This window comes from Chanos chanos, chromosome 16 (assembly GCF_902362185.1).
Source record: "Chanos chanos chromosome 16, fChaCha1.1, whole genome shotgun sequence".
In the NCBI taxonomy this organism is placed as follows: Eukaryota; Metazoa; Chordata; class Actinopteri; order Gonorynchiformes; family Chanidae; genus Chanos; species Chanos chanos.
The window spans coordinates 15,144,299-15,162,639 of record NC_044510.1 but is presented as its reverse complement, the minus strand read 5'-3'; the positions used below and the strand labels follow the sequence as shown (position 1 = coordinate 15,162,639).

The following is an 18,341-nucleotide window of genomic DNA, read 5'->3' as shown; positions in this document are numbered from 1 at the left end:
GTAGCCTGTTTACAATTTCTGGACTTTCTGAGTTATTCACCTTGCTTGAAGAGTACTACGCTATACGTGCGGTGGTGCAGGTTTATGGCCTATAAATGGTCTGCATGCTAAATACAAGCAAGAAGACGAAAGAATTTTTACATTTACACCTGTTTCCCTTTATGTGTTTCTATGTATTTTTTTTTTAAGCAATGAGAAAACACTGACTCAGTTATGTAACTATTATATGTCATGAGCTTATCTGTTGTCCTCTGATGAAGACACTCCACAGTGTCATGTACTCTTATATTGTCTTTGAAGTTGGGGAAAACTGCCTAGAGAGCTACTTCAGTCACTATAGCGACTGTGACCCACTGTAGGTTTGATGAAGTTAGACTGGGTGTTCATCAAGGACTCCAACACTCTTACTGCTTTATTTAGGATTATTTGTTTATTTTGTTACTTAAGAAATAAGAATTATCCCACGTGTGTGTATTAGGAGTGTGACGGTTTTGTGCCAAACCCAAAAACCATGGTTCTTTGTATAGTCCTTGGAAAATGTGTAGTGAACCATGGATTTTTTTTTCATCTCAGCTCTTGTGTGTGTAGATTTTGTTTCTTTCTTTTATGTTTTTTTGTTTTTCAAACATAATGCCAAATCACAGGAAATAAATTTTCTTAATATATGAGAACATTCCACACTGATGTCAGTATGCCCTCTCTTTTTCTTCTTATTTCTCAGTGTGAGAAAATATATTCACTGTCCTTATCATGCTGTACATGTGAGCTGTAACTGAGTGGATGATTACAAAGCTGTCAAAACAGTGTCAACATTGTAACCATTTGAAATAACAACAAAACACATGATGTCAAGACTAGTTGTAAGAAGTGTACCTGTGTTTATGTAACCAGTAGACAGCATGGGCTGCACAGAGAAGACACAAGATACAAGGGGGGAATTCTGCCTCCCAGTCTGATGTCTAGGATGAACTGGTTAAATGGTTTAATTCACATTTGGTAAATCAGCCGTCATGGAGAGAGAGACATGTCAAAAGTATAACATCAAACTTCCCAAGAATGATCAGTGGCATCCTGATGATATTAAAAGGGCATGGGGAAAAGCAAAACGCATGAAAGATTGCACAGAGAAAACGAGATGGCTTTTGGTGGCTCTGTATAGAGTTGACCAACATGATTTAAAGATACACAATAATAAAATGCAGCATGAAACGGATTGACTACAGCCAGTTATTTTCTTCAGTCTGAGCATGAAGAAAACAGGCAGCATGTCTGTGTCTGCAGTTGCATGGGCGCTGCGGCAATTTACACTGATAGCACTCGTAATAAGTCAAAACCAACATCAGTGGTGTCTACTCTGTATCTGCTCAAAGAACGAAATAATCTGGCAGAACTGTTTGATGACCCCTGGGCCTAAGAGGACAATGAAAGAAGCAAGAAAGAGGATTATTCAGATGTCTAGTTTGCTCTCTGACCTATGACCCTGAGATCTCAGCGGTCAGTAAAAACCGGTAGAGAAGAAGTCAAAAATGAAATTGGACAGGCCATTAGAACAATCATTCGTAAACATATCCCCTCATCACCAGATCTGGCCAAAAGATTTTCCTCAAAATAACAACATCCCAGGAAAGGAGGAATTAAGACATTGGACAAGCTCCTGAAAATAAAGAGAATTTCCAACTTACATCCCTATGATGTTTGTCGAATATTCGCTGTACATCAAATCGAGTGAGAGGCCAGGGAGCTAAGAAATGCAGTGAAAGATCAGTTGGAGGATGACAACATGGATAGTGCATGGAAGCACATTTAGGCATAGTGTACAGAAAGTGCACAGTTGACTGTGGATTGGAAAAAGATTTCAGCATGTCTTCAGAAACCAGATGAACCAGTGGAGGACTACCTGGAGTGATTTAAACAAGTATGCATCAGCATCTCTAGATGTTGTGGTACTGTTGAAGACATAACTAAATCTGCCGACCCGTCACTGACTTCTACAGCAGTTGATGGACTCAGATGTCAAATCTCAACTGATAACCACCTACCTAGCTGGTCAGTCTACTCTCTCACTCCACAGTGTTTCATGAGCTAATGATGGTTGCCTGCTCAGTGGAGAGCACAGCAGCATTGGAACGGGCATTGGGAATGAATGACTTGTGGGAACAACCTAAAGTAACCCAGTCAAAGAAATCAAACAAAAGAGATGGAACCAGTAGCCAAGAACCTCTCTCTGGAGGCCCATAGCCCAACACCCTGCCTCTTGTCATTTACATTGGACCTAATGTACTTGCAGCAACCATTTGGACTGGACCAATGAAACAGGCCTTGCAGGGAATGGACATTCTTATCCAGACCAGTTTGGGAGTACATTTTAAATATGGAACAGTTAATTGGCTCTTACTGAATTTAACCATGGCAAACCTGGCTAACCATTCAATTTGGGTGAGGACAAAAATGATTATGGATGTTTGAAAATGGAGCCGGTAACCTTTACTGAGTCCCCACCACGTTCAACTAGGAGATATCCTTTAGGTATACAGGCTGTCCAAGGAATTTTACCAGTAGTCAAACAGCAAAAGAGAAAGGAATATTGATTCAGATCTCCAATGCCAAAAACAGCCCCATGTGGCCAGTTAAGAGGGACAACAAAGAGCAGCATGAGCAGGACATGCTGAAACCATTTGGTTAGACCATTTGGTGAAACAGTGACACAAAGCAAGTCTGAAAAAAGCACAGCTTTGTCAACCAGAAATGACCTACTTAAGCCAAAAGATCTCACAAGGATAACATGAAATCGCCCCAGACTGGAAGACGGCTGTCAAATTGCGACAGTTATGATCTTTCTTTGGTCCATGTAATTACAGCAGGATGGATGGTTTTGCTGAACTCACTCAACCGCTGAACAATAAACTCAAGAGTAATCCACACCCAGAGGATTAATTGATTTGGACAGATGATAAGAGTGAAGGGACAGAAGGGACCTAGGACAACCAGGATTCAAACCCAGGGCCTTCTTGCTGTCAGGCAAGAGTGCTAACCACCGAGCCACCGTGAAGCCCAGTAAACCTGCAAATAATGAGCATGACTGCTCTGGAATAATATAGGCATCTCTGGAAGGCATCAAACAGATCAAAATGACTCCACAACAAAACCCTTACCCAGTGCTGTTTACCGGTGGATCATCAATGACAGGATGGGTGGTGACCTTGAGTCATGAAGTCATAGCTAGTGGCTCTTTACTGGTGGGTACTTCAGCCCAACGAGCAGAGCTTCATACACATCGTACACTTCATACAAGTGCTGAGAGAGGCCAAGGGAAGCAATATCTGTACTGATTCCGGGTATGCCTTTGAGGTGGTCCATCACTTTGGAGCCCTATGGAGACAAAGAGGATGCCTGACAGTCACCAGAGCACCAATACACAATGGACAAGAGGTAGCCCAATTGCTAGATGCCCTCAGCCTTTCCACCATGGTAGCAGTATTTAAGGTCAAGGCCTATTCTAAGGAGGAGGAAGAGGCAGGTAGGGGAAATGCAGTAGCAGATGAAGTTGCCAAAGATGCCACAATGAGGGGTGACACTGATAACAGTTCAAGTGACACTGATATACGTTCAAGTGGTGGTAATACAACATTATCCATCAACAAAACAGAGGAATTGTGACCAATTACCATTTGTAATCTCAAACACATATCTGAAATGCAAGACAGCACAGGGCCAGAGGAACGAATGATGATTGTGAATGGTGGAAAGGGGACAGGACCATTGCTCCTTCCTGTCTCTTACTATACACAGGGTTGGCCACATTGGAGCTAAAGCCATGGTTTCAAGGTTCTCCTCAGTTTGGTATAACCCTGACTCTAGAACAGAGGCTAGGAAGGTTAAGGGTGCTTGTCAAAACTGTCAACAACACAATCCTTCTCCTGGGGCCCAAGTGGGGTCCTATGATGCACTACCTGGCCCCTTCAGACAGTTACAAGAGATTATATCACTCTGCCAAAGGGAAAAGGGAAACAAGATGTCCTAGTCATTGCAGATAAATTCTCCAGATGGATAGAAGAATATCCTACAAAGACAGGAGTGGCTACTCACACTGGGGACTCCCTGACTCTGTAGACTCAAACCAAGGTACACATTTCACAGGAAGTTTGTCAACTATGAGGTATTTATTTGTCCCTACTTTGCGCTCACCACCCACAATCATCTGGAATGGTGGAACGGGCCAGTGACATCCTGAAACGACAATCAGAGCCAGCCCCACACATAGGCAAACTAAGTGGCTGCTTAGGGCCCCTGTGGCCACTAGAAGGTCCCCAAAGAATGCTTGAAATGTCCCACAAGAGAGCTTGAATTTTATTTTTTTGTGATATGTCAAGGGTAATCATGCAAAAATGTAATATTATGTTATTTTAGAGGGGAAGTATCAGCCGCCTGCACTAAAGTGAGGAATGTGGAGCATCTTATGAAGTTATACTTTAGTATAGGTTTCACAAATAACGAAATACTTAATCTTTTGACACATCATTACTGGATTATCATATGCTGACTAGACTGATGTGTGTGGCACAGCATGATGCCTGACACAAGCAGCAGTTGACAGAAGCAGGCTCAGGCTGCCATTGACTGTCCTCTTGCCCGTTTTGATGGTTGCTGGTAAAATATTTTCCTAAAAATTATGTTTTTTTTTCTGGAAATTTTACAGTTTTATTCTCATAACGTTATGATATTTTATCTTGTCAAATTACGACTTTATTCTCATAATATTACGACTTCATCCTGATTAAATTACGATTTTATTCTCGAAATATTATGGCTTTTTTTCTCAATTATGACTTTATTCTCGTAATAGTAGAACCCTATTCTCGGAATCTCCGATTTATTTTCCCTCAATGTGGCCCTAATACTCTGTTATAGTTGTTCTGCAGTTTTGTGTGTTGCAAATTTTTTAAACCAAAAGCAGCTAGTGGTTAACTTGTTTACGGTCAGTGCATTGTCTGCTGGTTTATTTTGTTACTGTGCAGTACACCCCGTTCAGTATTCCACTTAGTACTCTATCACTTTGAATATTAAAGTGCAAATTAACCCTGGCCACTCTTGTGAGTATGCTTTCTTTTATGATTAAAAATAAATAAATAAATAGAAATTCTCCATGATTGCACACACACACTGTGAACAGTGAGCTTGTCTCTGCATTTAACCCATCCAACACACCAGTAGTGAACACACACAACAGATGCAGGAGCAGTGGGCAGCATTCCTCTGCGCCCGGGGAGCATTAGGGTTAAGTGCCTTGCTCAAGGGCACACAGCCGTGGATGTTGGCTGCCCTAATTAAAAACCATGGAAGGGTAAAAACATGCCAGGCTGAAATTGGTATGATGTAAGTATCACAGCTACAACTAATAAAATTGATAATGGGTGTATTAGATTTACATTAGGCAAATGATCAAGCATTGACAACAGTCAATAGTATTGTCAGTGCCAAGGCAGTGGGGGGGCCCCAAAATCAAATTATGCTTAGGACCACATAAAGGACCAAGTTAAATGTTCTCTGTAGTGTTAGAATTAGAGTTAAAGTGAAACACACACTCACACACAAACAAACACACACATATCCCCAAATACAAATGCCCACATGTCCAGTGCATGTATGACATGTATGCATCCCTGTATCTCCATATCCACATACCCACACATCTACCCATTCACAGAACTAAATAGTGATTCACACATGACGTGGATTGGAGGGTTAAGCAGAGGACAATGGTTCCCTATTAACAAAGTCTCTGGTGTGAGTCTTAGGTGCATTTATCCTTGGTAGACAAGGTCATAGGTCCTTGTGGTGCTTGTGTACTGTATATCTTTCCCCAAGGCATTCTTTGTTTTAGTCACAGTAACATGTTGTGCACAGTAAAGTCCTGTGGTGAAGCGTATCCTGTCCTCTCCTTCTTTGTGTGTAACCACCACTGAGCCACAATAAAAGAAGACTGCACCAAAATCCATCTCTGCACCTTTTTATTACTTTCACAAACACAAATGTCCAACAGGACTGAATATGTTTGCTGATATGTAGGAGTGCACTCCAGTTCTATAAAGCTGTTATGTGGTTATAGGCCTCTTGACTGGCTCATCAATATATAAGTTACTCCTCATATGTAAGACGTGGTTGTTCCGATTAAATAATAACATTTTTATGTCAAAATTGTATGTAGTTTATGGTATTCAGTAAACACTATGAGACGTAAAGACACACATCTGGTCTGGAATAAGTCTTTTATGTCTTTACATGAAATGGAAATTGAACTTTTTATAATCCATGTCAGCACGTGATTACTGTAAATGTTGAATTCAGCATTTTTGGCTGGACACATAGTGTTTCCTGAACATATATATGACCTTACTCCTGATTTCTTTAGTGTTAAGTCCATATATGAGGGGGTTCAGAATGGGTGGAAATACTAAGATGGAAACTCCCACAGACCTGCGTAGGTAGGGTGATACCTGCTCAAATCTGTGGGAAAGAATAAAGAAACATGCATTGATTTGATACGTAATAAAAACCACAAGGTGAGTTGCACAGGTGCGGATGGCTTTCCTCTTTGTGTCTGCCTGCTTATTAAACAAGCAGGTAATTAGGATCTGGATGTAGGTGAACACCACAATAGCGGTTGACGCCACTTCGAAAGAAGATGTCAGTGCCAGACCATAGTAGTTATTAACACTGGTATCTTCACAAATCATCTTTGTCAGAGAAGGGTTGGTACAACATGTATCAGTTGGTACAACATTTCGACAGAATCGAAATCGAGTCAACAAAAGGAACAGAACTCCAATGACAATGGTGTTAGTGGTCCACATGGCCACTATGATCATCCTCACTTTGCTGGGGGTCATGACTGAATGATAGAGCAGTGGGCGGCAGATGGCCACATAGCGATCATACGCCATCACAGAGAGGATGATTACGGCACCTGTACCATAGAAGTGCACAAGTATAGCCTGGATCAGGCACGCTGCTGGAGAGATGTCACGGTTCTGCCGTAAGATACTGGAGATAAGCTGTGGAAACAGGGCTGTGGCTCCCAGCACATCGTTAACAGACAGGTTAAAGAGTAGCACATACATGGGCTTGTGCAGATGGTGGTCCAGGCTGATGGCCAACAGAACAGTGATGTTACAGGTTAGGATCAAGCAGTAGGTGAAGAGCCCTGCTATGAATACAGGGTAGGTCCCTGATGGAGGGATGCCTAGAGACTCCATGCGCCAAAGAGACGAAGCATTTGAGTCAACTGACTTCATGTAGCCTGTTTATAATACCTGGTCCCTCTGAGTTATTCACCTTGCTTGAAGAATACTACACTATGTGTGTGGCGATGCAGGTTTATGGCCTACAAATGGTCTGCATGCTAAAAACATGCAACAAGATGAAGAATTTTTACATTCACACTTGTTTGCCTCTATGTGTTTCTATTCATTTCCTTTAGGCAATGAAAAAACATTGATTCAGTTACGTAACTATTATATGTTATGAGCTCATGTGTCGTCCTCTGATGAAGACACTCCACAGTGTCATGTACTCTTATATTGTCTCTGAAGTTGGGGAAAACCCCCAAGAGAGTTACTTCAGTCGCTATAGAGACTGTGACTCACTGTAGATTTGATGGGAAATATGAGTAAGACTGGGTGTTTATCAGGGACTCCAGTGCTTTTACTGCTTTATTTAAGATTATTTGTTTATTTTGTTATTTAAGAAATAAGAATTATCCCTTGCATTTGTATTAGGAGTATGACAGTTTTGCACTGAACCCGAAAATTGTGGTTCTTTTCATAGTCCTTGGAACATGTATAGTGAATCATGGATTTTTTCATCTCAGCTCTGGCATGTGTAGATTTTGTTTGTTTGTTTGTCTTATGTTTTTTGTTTTGCAAACATAATGCTAAATCACAGGAAATAAATGTTCTTAATATATGAGAACATTCCACAGTTTGTTCACTTTTAAGAATAATATTAATGATAATTTGATGCTGATACACTTTCTCCTTTTCTTCTTATTTCTCACTGTGAGAAAATATATTCACTGTGCTTATCATCTGTGATGGACTGGCCACATGGGCAGGGTGTTTCCCTGCCTTTTGCCCAATGAATGCTGGGATAGGCTCCAGCACCCCCCACGACCATAATTAGGATAAGCAGCTAAGAAAATGAATGAATGAAAGAATGTGCTTATCATGCAGTACATGTGAGCTTTAACTGAATGGATGAGTACAAAGCTGTCATAACCGTGTCAATATTGCAGCCATTTGAAATAACAACAAAACACATGATGTCAAGACTAGTTGAAAGAAGTGGTGAACCTGTGTTTATGTAACCAGTAGACAGTATGGGCCGCACAGAGAAAGACACAAGATACAAGGGGGGAATTCTGCTTCCCAGTCTGATGTCTAGGATGAACTGGTTAAATGGTTTAATTCACATTTGGTAATTCAGCCGTCATGGAGAGAGAGACATGTCAAAAGTATAACATCAAACTTTCCAAGAATGATCAGTGGCATCCTGATGATATTAAATGGGCACGGGGAAAAGCATAACGCATGAAAGATGGCACAGAGAAAATGAGATGGCTTTTGGTGGCTCTTTCTAGAGTTCACCAATGTGATTTAAAGTTACACATGGTTAAAATGCAACATGAAACGGATCGACTGAAAGAAGCATCCAGCAACTTTCTTCGGTCTGTGTATGAAAAAAACAGGCAGCATGTCTGTATCTGCAGCTGCATGGGTACTGTCCCAATTCCACCGATAGCACCCGTAATAAGAGAAAACCAACATCAGCGCTGTCTACTCTGTATCTGCTCAAAGAACGAAATAATCTGGCAGAACTGTTTGATGACCCCAGGGCATACGAGGACAATGAAAGAAGCGAGAAGGAAGATGATTCAGGTGTCCAGTTTGCTCTATAACCTCTGACCCTGAGATCCCAGCGGTCTGTAAAAACTGGCAGAGGAGAAGTCAAAAAACAAAAGTGGACAGGCCATTAGTACCAGTGGGTACTTCAGCCCATTGAGCAGAGCTTCATACACATCGTACACTTCATACAAGTGCTGAGAGAGGCCAAGGGAAGGAATATCTGTACCGATTCCAGGTATGCCTTTGGGGTAGTCCATCACTTTGGAGTCCTATGGAGACAAAGAGGATGCCTGACAGCCACCAGAGCACCAATACACAATGGACAAGAGGTAGCCCAATTGCTAGACGCTCTCAGCCTTCCCACCATGGTAGCAGTACTTAAGGTCAAGGCCTATTCTAAGAGGGAGGAGGTTTTACCGATATTAGAACTTGGTTCTCCTGAACTGGGATTTACGTGTTGTCATTGTTTATAGGCATGTGTGTGCATTCTTGAAACCTGTAAGCAGCCATTTTTCAAGTTCTGTAAATATATGTAGATCATTAATTCATGATATAAAATTGCAACTTAAAACAGGTTTCAATGTTATGTCATCTAGTATTGCTGATAAATGTTGAGTAATGGTAGCAGCATGTATCCTACCACGTCCACTGAAGCTGTTATCTGAAGCTAAAGCCATTGGATCTAAAGCCATGGCTTCAAGGTTCTCCTCAGTTTGGTATAACCCTGACTCTAGAACAGAAGCTAGGAATGTTAAGGATGCTTGTCAAAACTGTCAACACAATCCTTCTCCTGGAGCCCAAGTGGGGTCCTATGATGCACCACCTGGCTCCTTCAGACAGTTACAAGAGATTACATCACTCTGCCAAAGGGAAAAGGGAAATATCCTACAAAGACAGGAGTGGCTACTCACACTGCTAAAATGCTGGTGCACACCATGGGGACTCCCTGACTCTGTAGACTCAAACCAAGGCACACATTTCACAGGAGGTGTGTCGAAAAGTTTGGTCGACTACTAGGTGTTTATTTGTCCCTACATTGCACTCACCATCCGCAATCATCTGGAATGGTGGAACGGGCCAATGACATCCTGAAATGGCAATTAGCTAAAGTGCACTCAAAAAGACTTTCATAGGTGGATGCTCTCCCTGTGGTGCTCTGCAGTATGAGAACAACAACTAGTCAAATCACAAGATTCAGCCCTTATAAGATCATCACAGGGCGACTTATGAAGCTTCCTGGTACAACAGATTTGCATGATGCTGATGTCCACTTCCTCTCTGACTTCCTGCTTCAGTATTGTTGTGACCAAAGCATTGAGAGAGCCCCCCAGAGGGCGGAAACTGAGCCATTTAGAAGCTCAGGGGCCACCCCGTGGTGAAGATAGCCAGCTAGTCATACCATGATAGATTCTGCCTGGACTCTGATTAGCCCCCGCCTTAGAGGCCTTATCTAATCCTTAGAACTATGTTGTTGCTCTCAGTATGTTTGTTTTTGCCCTTGTGTTTTCCAGATCTGAGATTCACTGACGTCTTCCGACCACAAATGACACCTGACTATTAGGAAACCAATGCTCCAGTAAACCAAGAAGCTTGAACGGGTCAGGAAATCATCTTAGTTTGCAAGTCCTCCAGTTCACCTCAAGAGGGCGGCTTATTACACAGCTGTTTGCAGACCCCTGTGTTCTCGCTGTACGGTTAACTTCATCCTATCAACAGTGATGGGGTCACAATTTTGAGCCTTCAATAGAGCTAGCTGCTGACCAAGTAATAGAGTTAACCTTTATCACTCAGTAAGCGTATTGGTCATGTGTAGATCTTAATTCTGGATGTTCTAGACTGTAAACCACATAGCCAGTTTACCAGAACCTGCCCTAGTCTTTCGATACACCTCTGCTTTGTGTACTGCTGATTAGACGAGACGAGATTCATTGCTTCTAGGTGAAGGCCTGGTAACCTCTCCCTGTCAAGCTTACGCTGCTGGTCTATGACTCGCAAAGGGTCATATCAGCCAAGAGACAAGAAGACGAAATCATCATGAGGCACATTATTGTGTGTTTGATTGCTCTTTAGCATTGACAAATAATCCAAAAGATGATTTCTTTGAGAGCATATTGAACAAAACACATTACATGCTCTATGGTATGTGTACCACATGTGTTGGGAGTGGGAATACCATGGGTAGCTCATCAAATATCATATTTTGATACTTGCTTGCTCTTGCACAAAAAACATGGCTCTCTCAATGTCTCCTCAGAACATGACTGATTTAGGAGTAGGTAATTGCTTTGTTCCAGGCGTGAAACCATGCGATATCAAATTCGTACGTCTGATGTTTTGACACTTTTAACTTTCTCCTGGTGCATTGAGCAATATGGAGAATCATCAGCCCTGAGGGAAATCCACTGGCCTAAGTACTTATATCTCCATAAAATACACAGTACTGTGCCCTCTCATACAAGCATACAAGCTAACAGCTATGACTCTGTCACAAGGTGCATAACTAATCCTGTAGCATGGTCTCGGCTGCTAATCACTTTTGTCAACTGGAGCCATTACTCCTGTAGCTTCCCAAATCAGACACATAAATGACTTGTCACATTGACTGAAGTTCAGTGTGGTCATTCACATATACTTCAAGTGGGAAGTTACACCAAGCGCTCTTTTAGTCTTCTTGATGGTATTCAAATCTTATTAGCTTGACATTCAGCCTCTCAAATTTGATGGTGTTTACTGACTACACCTGGTTTTGTTAATTTATTCACACTATTTTATGCAGGAACACTATCATTTTGAACGTTATGATCACCTACGATAGGGAGACTTTGATCAACATCAGATCTACAATTGATACGCATTTTATAGTCAAAAATTGTTCAACAGACTCAGCGGATTCCATTTGTTTAGATTCAACTGTTTAGCCCACCTGCTACACCTTGTAGAGGAGCTGGAGAAGGAAGCGAGGCAAAAGAGCTGGAGCACTGGTCAGGCAGAGACAACAGAAACAACGAGAAAACCGTTGCCCTCCTCGAAGTATCCTTCTAACAAATAATGTTAATCGTAATGAACATCATAATGTTAAGACTAATATGACTATGTATATAGCTAGTGATATTTTTCCCATTAGTGTACTTTCACGCCCACGTAGCTCATTTCGGTCTCGAGTCAAACAGACCATATTTCGTAGCAATTTAGTTCCAATTCAACCGACTCCCTCCTCCGATATGATTACTGTAAGCCCGGTTACGCTGAAGTTAGGTTTTATTAATATCAGATCGCTTTCACCTAAGGCGTTGCTTGTTAGCGACCTGATCAGTGATCTTAGCCGTGACATGATGGGTTTGTGTGAAACTTGGATAAAGCCAGTCATTTTTCTCCCTTTTAATGAAGCTTCATCCCCTAACTATTCCTTTTCCTGTGCTGCTAGGGCAGCAAAGAAAGGTGGGGTGTAGCTCTAATGTATAATGCTAAATTTACTCCTAACACCCTTAGTTTACCTAATTTGGACTCCTTTGAGTTGCTCTCCATGAAGCAATATGGTACTGCCTCATCTTTTCTCATAGCAGTGCTCTATCGTCCCCTGGGGCCATATAGTCAATTTCTAGATGAGTTTTCTGAATTTATCTCTGTTATTCTTACTAGGGTGGATAAAATCTTGATCCTGGGGGACTTTAATATTCACATCAGTAACAATTCTGATTCACTTAATAAAGCTATCTTAGACACTTTTGGCTTTAACCAATATGTCCACGAACCAACTCATTTCAGTGCCGACACTTTAGATCTTATTTTAGCTCGCGGACTAGATATCTCTCACGTTGTCATCTCTCCTTACTCTGCTGCCCTCCCAGACCATTTTCTTATTACTTTCCAAGTAACTCTTCCATTGACGACCGTTGTCTCTCACGCGGTTCGTAGCTGCCGTCGCATTAATGCTTCCACCACTGCTGCGCTCGCTGATCTCTTTCCTACTGCTCTCAACTCTTTCAAAGATCAACAAAGATCTTTGAACGACTTGATGGACAGCATAAATTCTACCCTTCGTAACGTATAGATATGGTAGCACCATTAACTATAAAAAATAGGCAAAAACACTTATTGCCTTGGTTTAATAATGGAACCTTCGCGCTGAAGCAGGTGTGTAGGAAATTGGAACGAAACTGGCGGGCAACAAAACTAGAGGTTTTCCACCTTGCATGGCACGACAGCCTGATAGATTATAAACGTGCTCTCTACACAGCTAAATCCACGTATTACTAGAAAATAATTAATATTAACAAAAATTGGTGCACTCTGCTAAACCAGCTTCTTGCCTCCTTGATCCCCTACCTGCTAAACTTTACAGAGCTTTTCTCGGTTCTTGGCCCAACAATCTTAAACACTCTAAATATATCACTTAAATCTGGTGTTGTACCCTCCTCTTTTAAAACAGCCGTGATCAGGCCTTTACTTAAAAAACCAAACCTTGACCCTGAAGCCTTAAATAATTATGGGCCAATCTCTAATCTCCCGTTTCTTTCAAAAATACCTGAACAAATTGTAGCTGCTCAGCTGATAGTCCATATGACCTCTAACAGTCTGTTTGAAATATTTCAGTCAGGCTTCAGGTGCTTTCACTCTACTGAAACCGCACTTACTAGAGTAACTAATGATCTTTTATTAGCCATGGATGCTGGTGCTACTTCTTTTCTTATTCTGCTTGATCTGAGTGCAGCATTGACATGGTCGATCACACTATATTGTTAAAGTGCCTGGAAAACCAAATTGGCTTTCGTGGCCTGGCGCTCTCTTGGTTTAAATCTTATCTCTCTGAGAGAAAGCAGTATGTCCACTATAATAATGTGAACTCTGAATACCGTAAGCTTAACTATGGTGTTCCTCAGGGATCAGTCCTTGGCCCTCTTCTATTCTCTATTTACATTCTCCCTTTGGGTGACATTATTCGTAGTTACAACATTAACTTCCATTGTTATGCTGATGATACTCAGATTTTCTTACCTATCCAGCACAATGACCGGTCTGAACTGGCTAACCTTGAGGCATGTCTTTGTGCTATTAAGGGTTGGATGTCTTCAAATTTCCTGATGCTTAACGCAGGCAAGACTGAAATGCTGATCATTGGTCCCCCTACGCATAAGCATCTTTTTAGTGATCTTACCCTAAATTTTGACAACCGCATCATCTCTCAAAACTCTTCAGCTTAAAACCTTGGTGTGATTTTTGACTCTAGTCTCCCGTTAGTCACTCATATCAAGAACACAACCAAAACTGCCTTTTATCACCTCCGTAACATTGCTAAAATTAGGCCCTTTCTAAGTATGGCTGTTGCAGAAACCATTATTCACGCATTTGTCACGTCTCGCCTCAATTACTGCAATGTTCTTTACTCTGGCCTGCCTGCCTCTAGTACCAATAGTCTTCAGCTGGTCCAGAATGCTGCTGCTAGAGTTCTGACCAGAACGAAGAAGTTTGATCACATTAGCCCTGTCCTGGCTTCCCTTCATTGGCTCCCAATTCATGCAAGGGCAGAATTTAAGGTCCTCTTATTAACATATAGACTTTTACATGGGCTTGCGCCTTCCTACCTGTCTGACTTAATTACACCCTATAACCCACCTCGCACCCTGCGCTCTCAAGATTCTGGATTATTAGTCATTCCAAGAGTTAAAAAGAAGTATGCTGGCAACCGAGCCTTTTCCTACTGCTCTCCCTTCCTCTGGAATGGTTTACCTACAGAAGTTAGAGAGGCAAACTCTCTCAATACTTTTAAAACAAGACTAAAGACTTATCTATTTTCTCGAACTTATGCATAATATAATTTTGATTTGACTTTGTTATAGACATGTAAAGCCCTTTGAGACTATAAATAGTGATATTGGGCTCTAATTAAATATTATTATTATTATTATTATTATTATTATTATTATTATCAATTCCTAGTTACGGTGTTATGCATTTCTATATAAAATACAGAAGCTTGCTCATGACACTGTTGCTGCTCTAGGGAACATCTCTGTAGCTCTGCAGTCTCACTGTACGCTGATCTTAAAATCGCTTGGCTTTGGACTATCTCCTGTCCATCCAAGGCGATACATGTTCAGTTGGTTTAGTAATCTCTTAGGGGGGGTTGTGGCCTATGGCTCATGATGTGTTATATGTCCTACTGTTGATTTTGGGAGCAGTGCTGTTCCTGTACCTCATTTGGTGACTTCAGTGGTGAGGTATTCAAACTATTACTACCCTGCAATTGCAGACAAGCTATAGGCTTGCTGAAGTTTCTTTCATTCCTGTTTGAATATAACACTTTCCTTCCCCTTTCGCATGGTACACAGATTGAAGCTTTTAGACATCCTCACTCTGAGGATGTAGATGGATAATGGACCGGCCACCTATTATATGTACAGAGGGTTTGATGAATGATTTGCTCACTTATTCATGTTAATCTGTAGTAATCATTAGAATTCTGAGTGATCAAGAGGGGGGAAATCAAGTGTGTGTGTGTGGGGGGGGGGGGGGTGGGGGGGTGCGGGGGGGTTGTCCCCAAACACAAATGTTCACATGCCCAGTGTGTCTACGACATGTATGCATCCTTGTATCTCCATATCCACATACCTACACATCTGCCTATTTACAGAACTAAATAGTGATTTACACATGACATGGACTGGAGGGTTAAGGAGAGGACAATGGTTCCCTATTACCGAATTACTGAAGTCTTTGGTGTGAGTCTTAGGTGCATTTATCTATGGTAGATGAGGTTATAGGTTCTTGTGGTTCTTGTGTACTGTATATCTTTGCCCAAGGCATTGCTTTGTTTTAGTCACTGTAACATGTTGTGCACAGTAAAGTTCTGTGGTGAAGCGTATCCTCTCCTCTCCTTCTTTGTCTGTAACCATCACTGAGCCACAATAAAACAAGACTGCACCAAAATCCATCTCTGCACCTTTTTATTATTTTCACAAACACAAATGCCCAACAGGACTGAATATGTTTGCTGATATGCAGGAGTGCACGCCACTTCTATAAAGCTGTTATGTAGTTATAGGCCTCTTGACTGTCTCATCAATATATAAGTTACTCTTCATATGTAAGATTGTAGAAATGGTTGTTCAGATTAAAGAAACACATTTTTATTTGTTTATTGTATGTAGTTTACAATGTTCAGGAAACACTACAACACGTAAAGACACACATCTGGTCGGGAATGTTTTTTATGTCTTTACATAACTAGTAAAATGGAAATGAAACTTTTTATTATCCATGTCATCACGTGATTACTGTAAATGTTGATGAATTTCTACATCAAATGGCTTTAAAATCGAGAATTCAGCATTTTTGGCTGGACACATGGTGTTTCCTGAACATATATATGACCTTACTCCTGATCTCTTTAGTGTTAAGTCCATATATGAGGGGGTTCAGAATGGGTGGAAATACTAAGATGGAAACTCCCACAGACCTGCGTAGGTAGGGTGATACCTGCTCAAATCTGTGGGAAAGAATAAAGAAACATACATTGATTTGATATGTAATAAAAACCACAAGGTGAGTTGCACAGGTGCGGATGGCTTTGCTCTTTGTGTCTGCCTGCTTATTAAACAAGCATGTAATTAAGATCTGGATGTAGGTGAACACCACGAGAGCAACTGACGCCACTTGGAAAGTAGCTGTCAGTGCCAGACCATAGTAGTTATTGGCGCTGGTATTTTCACAAATCATCTTTGTCAATGAAGGGTTGGCACAAAATGTATCAGTTATCAAATTTCGACAGAATCGAAATCGAGTCAACATGAGGAACAGAACTCCGATGACAATGAAGTTAGAGGCCCACATGGCCACTATGATTGTCCTCAGTTTGCTGGGGGTCATGACTGAATGATAGAGCAGTGGGCGGCAGATGGCCACATAGCGATCATACGCCATCACAGAGAGGATGATTATGGCACCTGTACCATAAATGTGCACGAGTATAGCCTGGATCAGGCATGCTGCTGGAGAGATGTCACGGTTCTGCCGTAAGATACTGGAGATAAGCTGTGGAAACAGGGCTGTGGCTCCCAGCACATCATTAACAGACAGGTTAAAGAGTAGCACATACATGGGCTTGTGCAAATGGTGGTCCAGGCTGATGGCCAACAGAACAGTGATGTTACAGGTTAGGATGAAGCAGTAGGTGAAGAGCCCTGCTATGAATACAGGGTAGGTGCCTGATGGAGGGATGCCTAGAGACTCCATGCGCCAAAAAGACGAAACATTTGAGTCAATTGACTTCATATAGCCTGTTTATAATCTCTGGTCTTTCAATATCTGGTTTGTCGCCTTGCTTGAAGAATACTATGCTATGCGTGTGGCGGTGCAGTTTTATGGCCTATAAATGGTCTGCATGCTAAATACATGCGAGAGGATGAAGAATTTTTACCTTCACACTTGTTTCCCTTTATGTGTTTCTATTCATTTCCTTTAAGCAATGAAAAACACTGACTCAGTTACATAGCTATTATATGTCATGAATTCATCTGTTGTCCTCTGATGGAGACACTCTACAGTGTCATGTACTCTTATATTGTCTTCGAAATTGGGAATAACCCCCAAGAGAGCTACTTCAGTCACTATAGTGACTGTGACCCACTGTAGGTTTGATGGAAAATATGAGTTAGACTAGGTGTTTATCAGGGACTCCAATGCTCTTAATGCTTTATTTAGGACTATTTGTTTATTTGTTTGTTTATTTAAGAAATGAAAATTATCCTGTGTGTGGATTAGGAGTGTGACGGTTTCGTACCAAACCCAAAAGCCATGGTCCTTGAGAGAAGGCCTCTAAGATGGGAGGAGGCCTCTGTAATCTGTAAGTTGAAAGTTAACAGAAGAAGTCCTCGGCGTACAAAAATAAAAAGGGAAAATGCAAGAATAGCAAAACATGAAGGCAAAATAAAAGGGTAAAATCTAGGATAGTGATAAGAAAACATAAGCAATGGTTGGGATACAGCTGCTTCAGCATCCGGTTCACATGAGCTAGCCCAACGCCTGATAATTAACACCTGCATTAAGGGTAAAGTGTCTGGGGTGAAATTGGGGATACGGTTGGGTACTCGAGGTAAACTGAGGACACGGTTGAATATTATTTTTTATTTAACCAAATAAGGACACTCCGGAAATAATGGCATATGGAATAACGAATTCTGGGAAAATCTGGGGAAATTTCTGGAAGCAAATGGGTTGGACAATGCAAAATACCGATGATGTAAGGGGTGTTACCATACAACCGTATTATGCGTTTATTGGTTACTTAGATTTAGCATACAGGTAAAAATTCTAGATATAAGTGCATGAGTTTCTGTATTATATTTAGTCACTCCCTGGGACCTGACTCAGTTTGTTGTATTTTGATTCACTGTTGAATGCAATAAACTTACACTGCATCGGACTCCTGAAGACTTTGACTGC

The 18,341-nt window shown here is 41.3% G+C and overlaps 2 protein-coding genes across 2 annotated transcripts; both read right to left on the bottom strand.

The window, feature by feature from the left end:
* Positions 1-6,341: 6,341 nt before the first annotated feature.
* On the bottom strand, positions 6,342-7,292 carry LOC115829233 (olfactory receptor 52K1-like). The gene has a single exon (XM_030793293.1). The coding sequence runs from the start codon at positions 7,290-7,292 to the stop codon at positions 6,342-6,344; it is 951 nt and encodes a 316-aa protein (XP_030649153.1).
* Positions 7,293-16,223: 8,931 nt separating this feature from the next.
* LOC115829232 (olfactory receptor 52E4-like) lies at positions 16,224-17,171 on the bottom strand. Its single transcript, XM_030793292.1, has one exon. It carries the CDS (start codon positions 17,169-17,171, stop codon positions 16,224-16,226), a length of 948 nt encoding a protein of 315 aa, XP_030649152.1.
* Positions 17,172-18,341: the final 1,170 nt, after the last annotated feature.

Excerpts from the sequence above, each read along its gene's own strand:
- LOC115829233 (XM_030793293.1), bottom strand. The coding sequence starts at position 7,292 with ATGAAGTCAGTTGACTCAAATGCTTCGTCTCTTTGGCGCATGGAGTCT.
- LOC115829232 (XM_030793292.1), bottom strand. The coding sequence starts at position 17,171 with ATGAAGTCAATTGACTCAAATGTTTCGTCTTTTTGGCGCATGGAGTCT.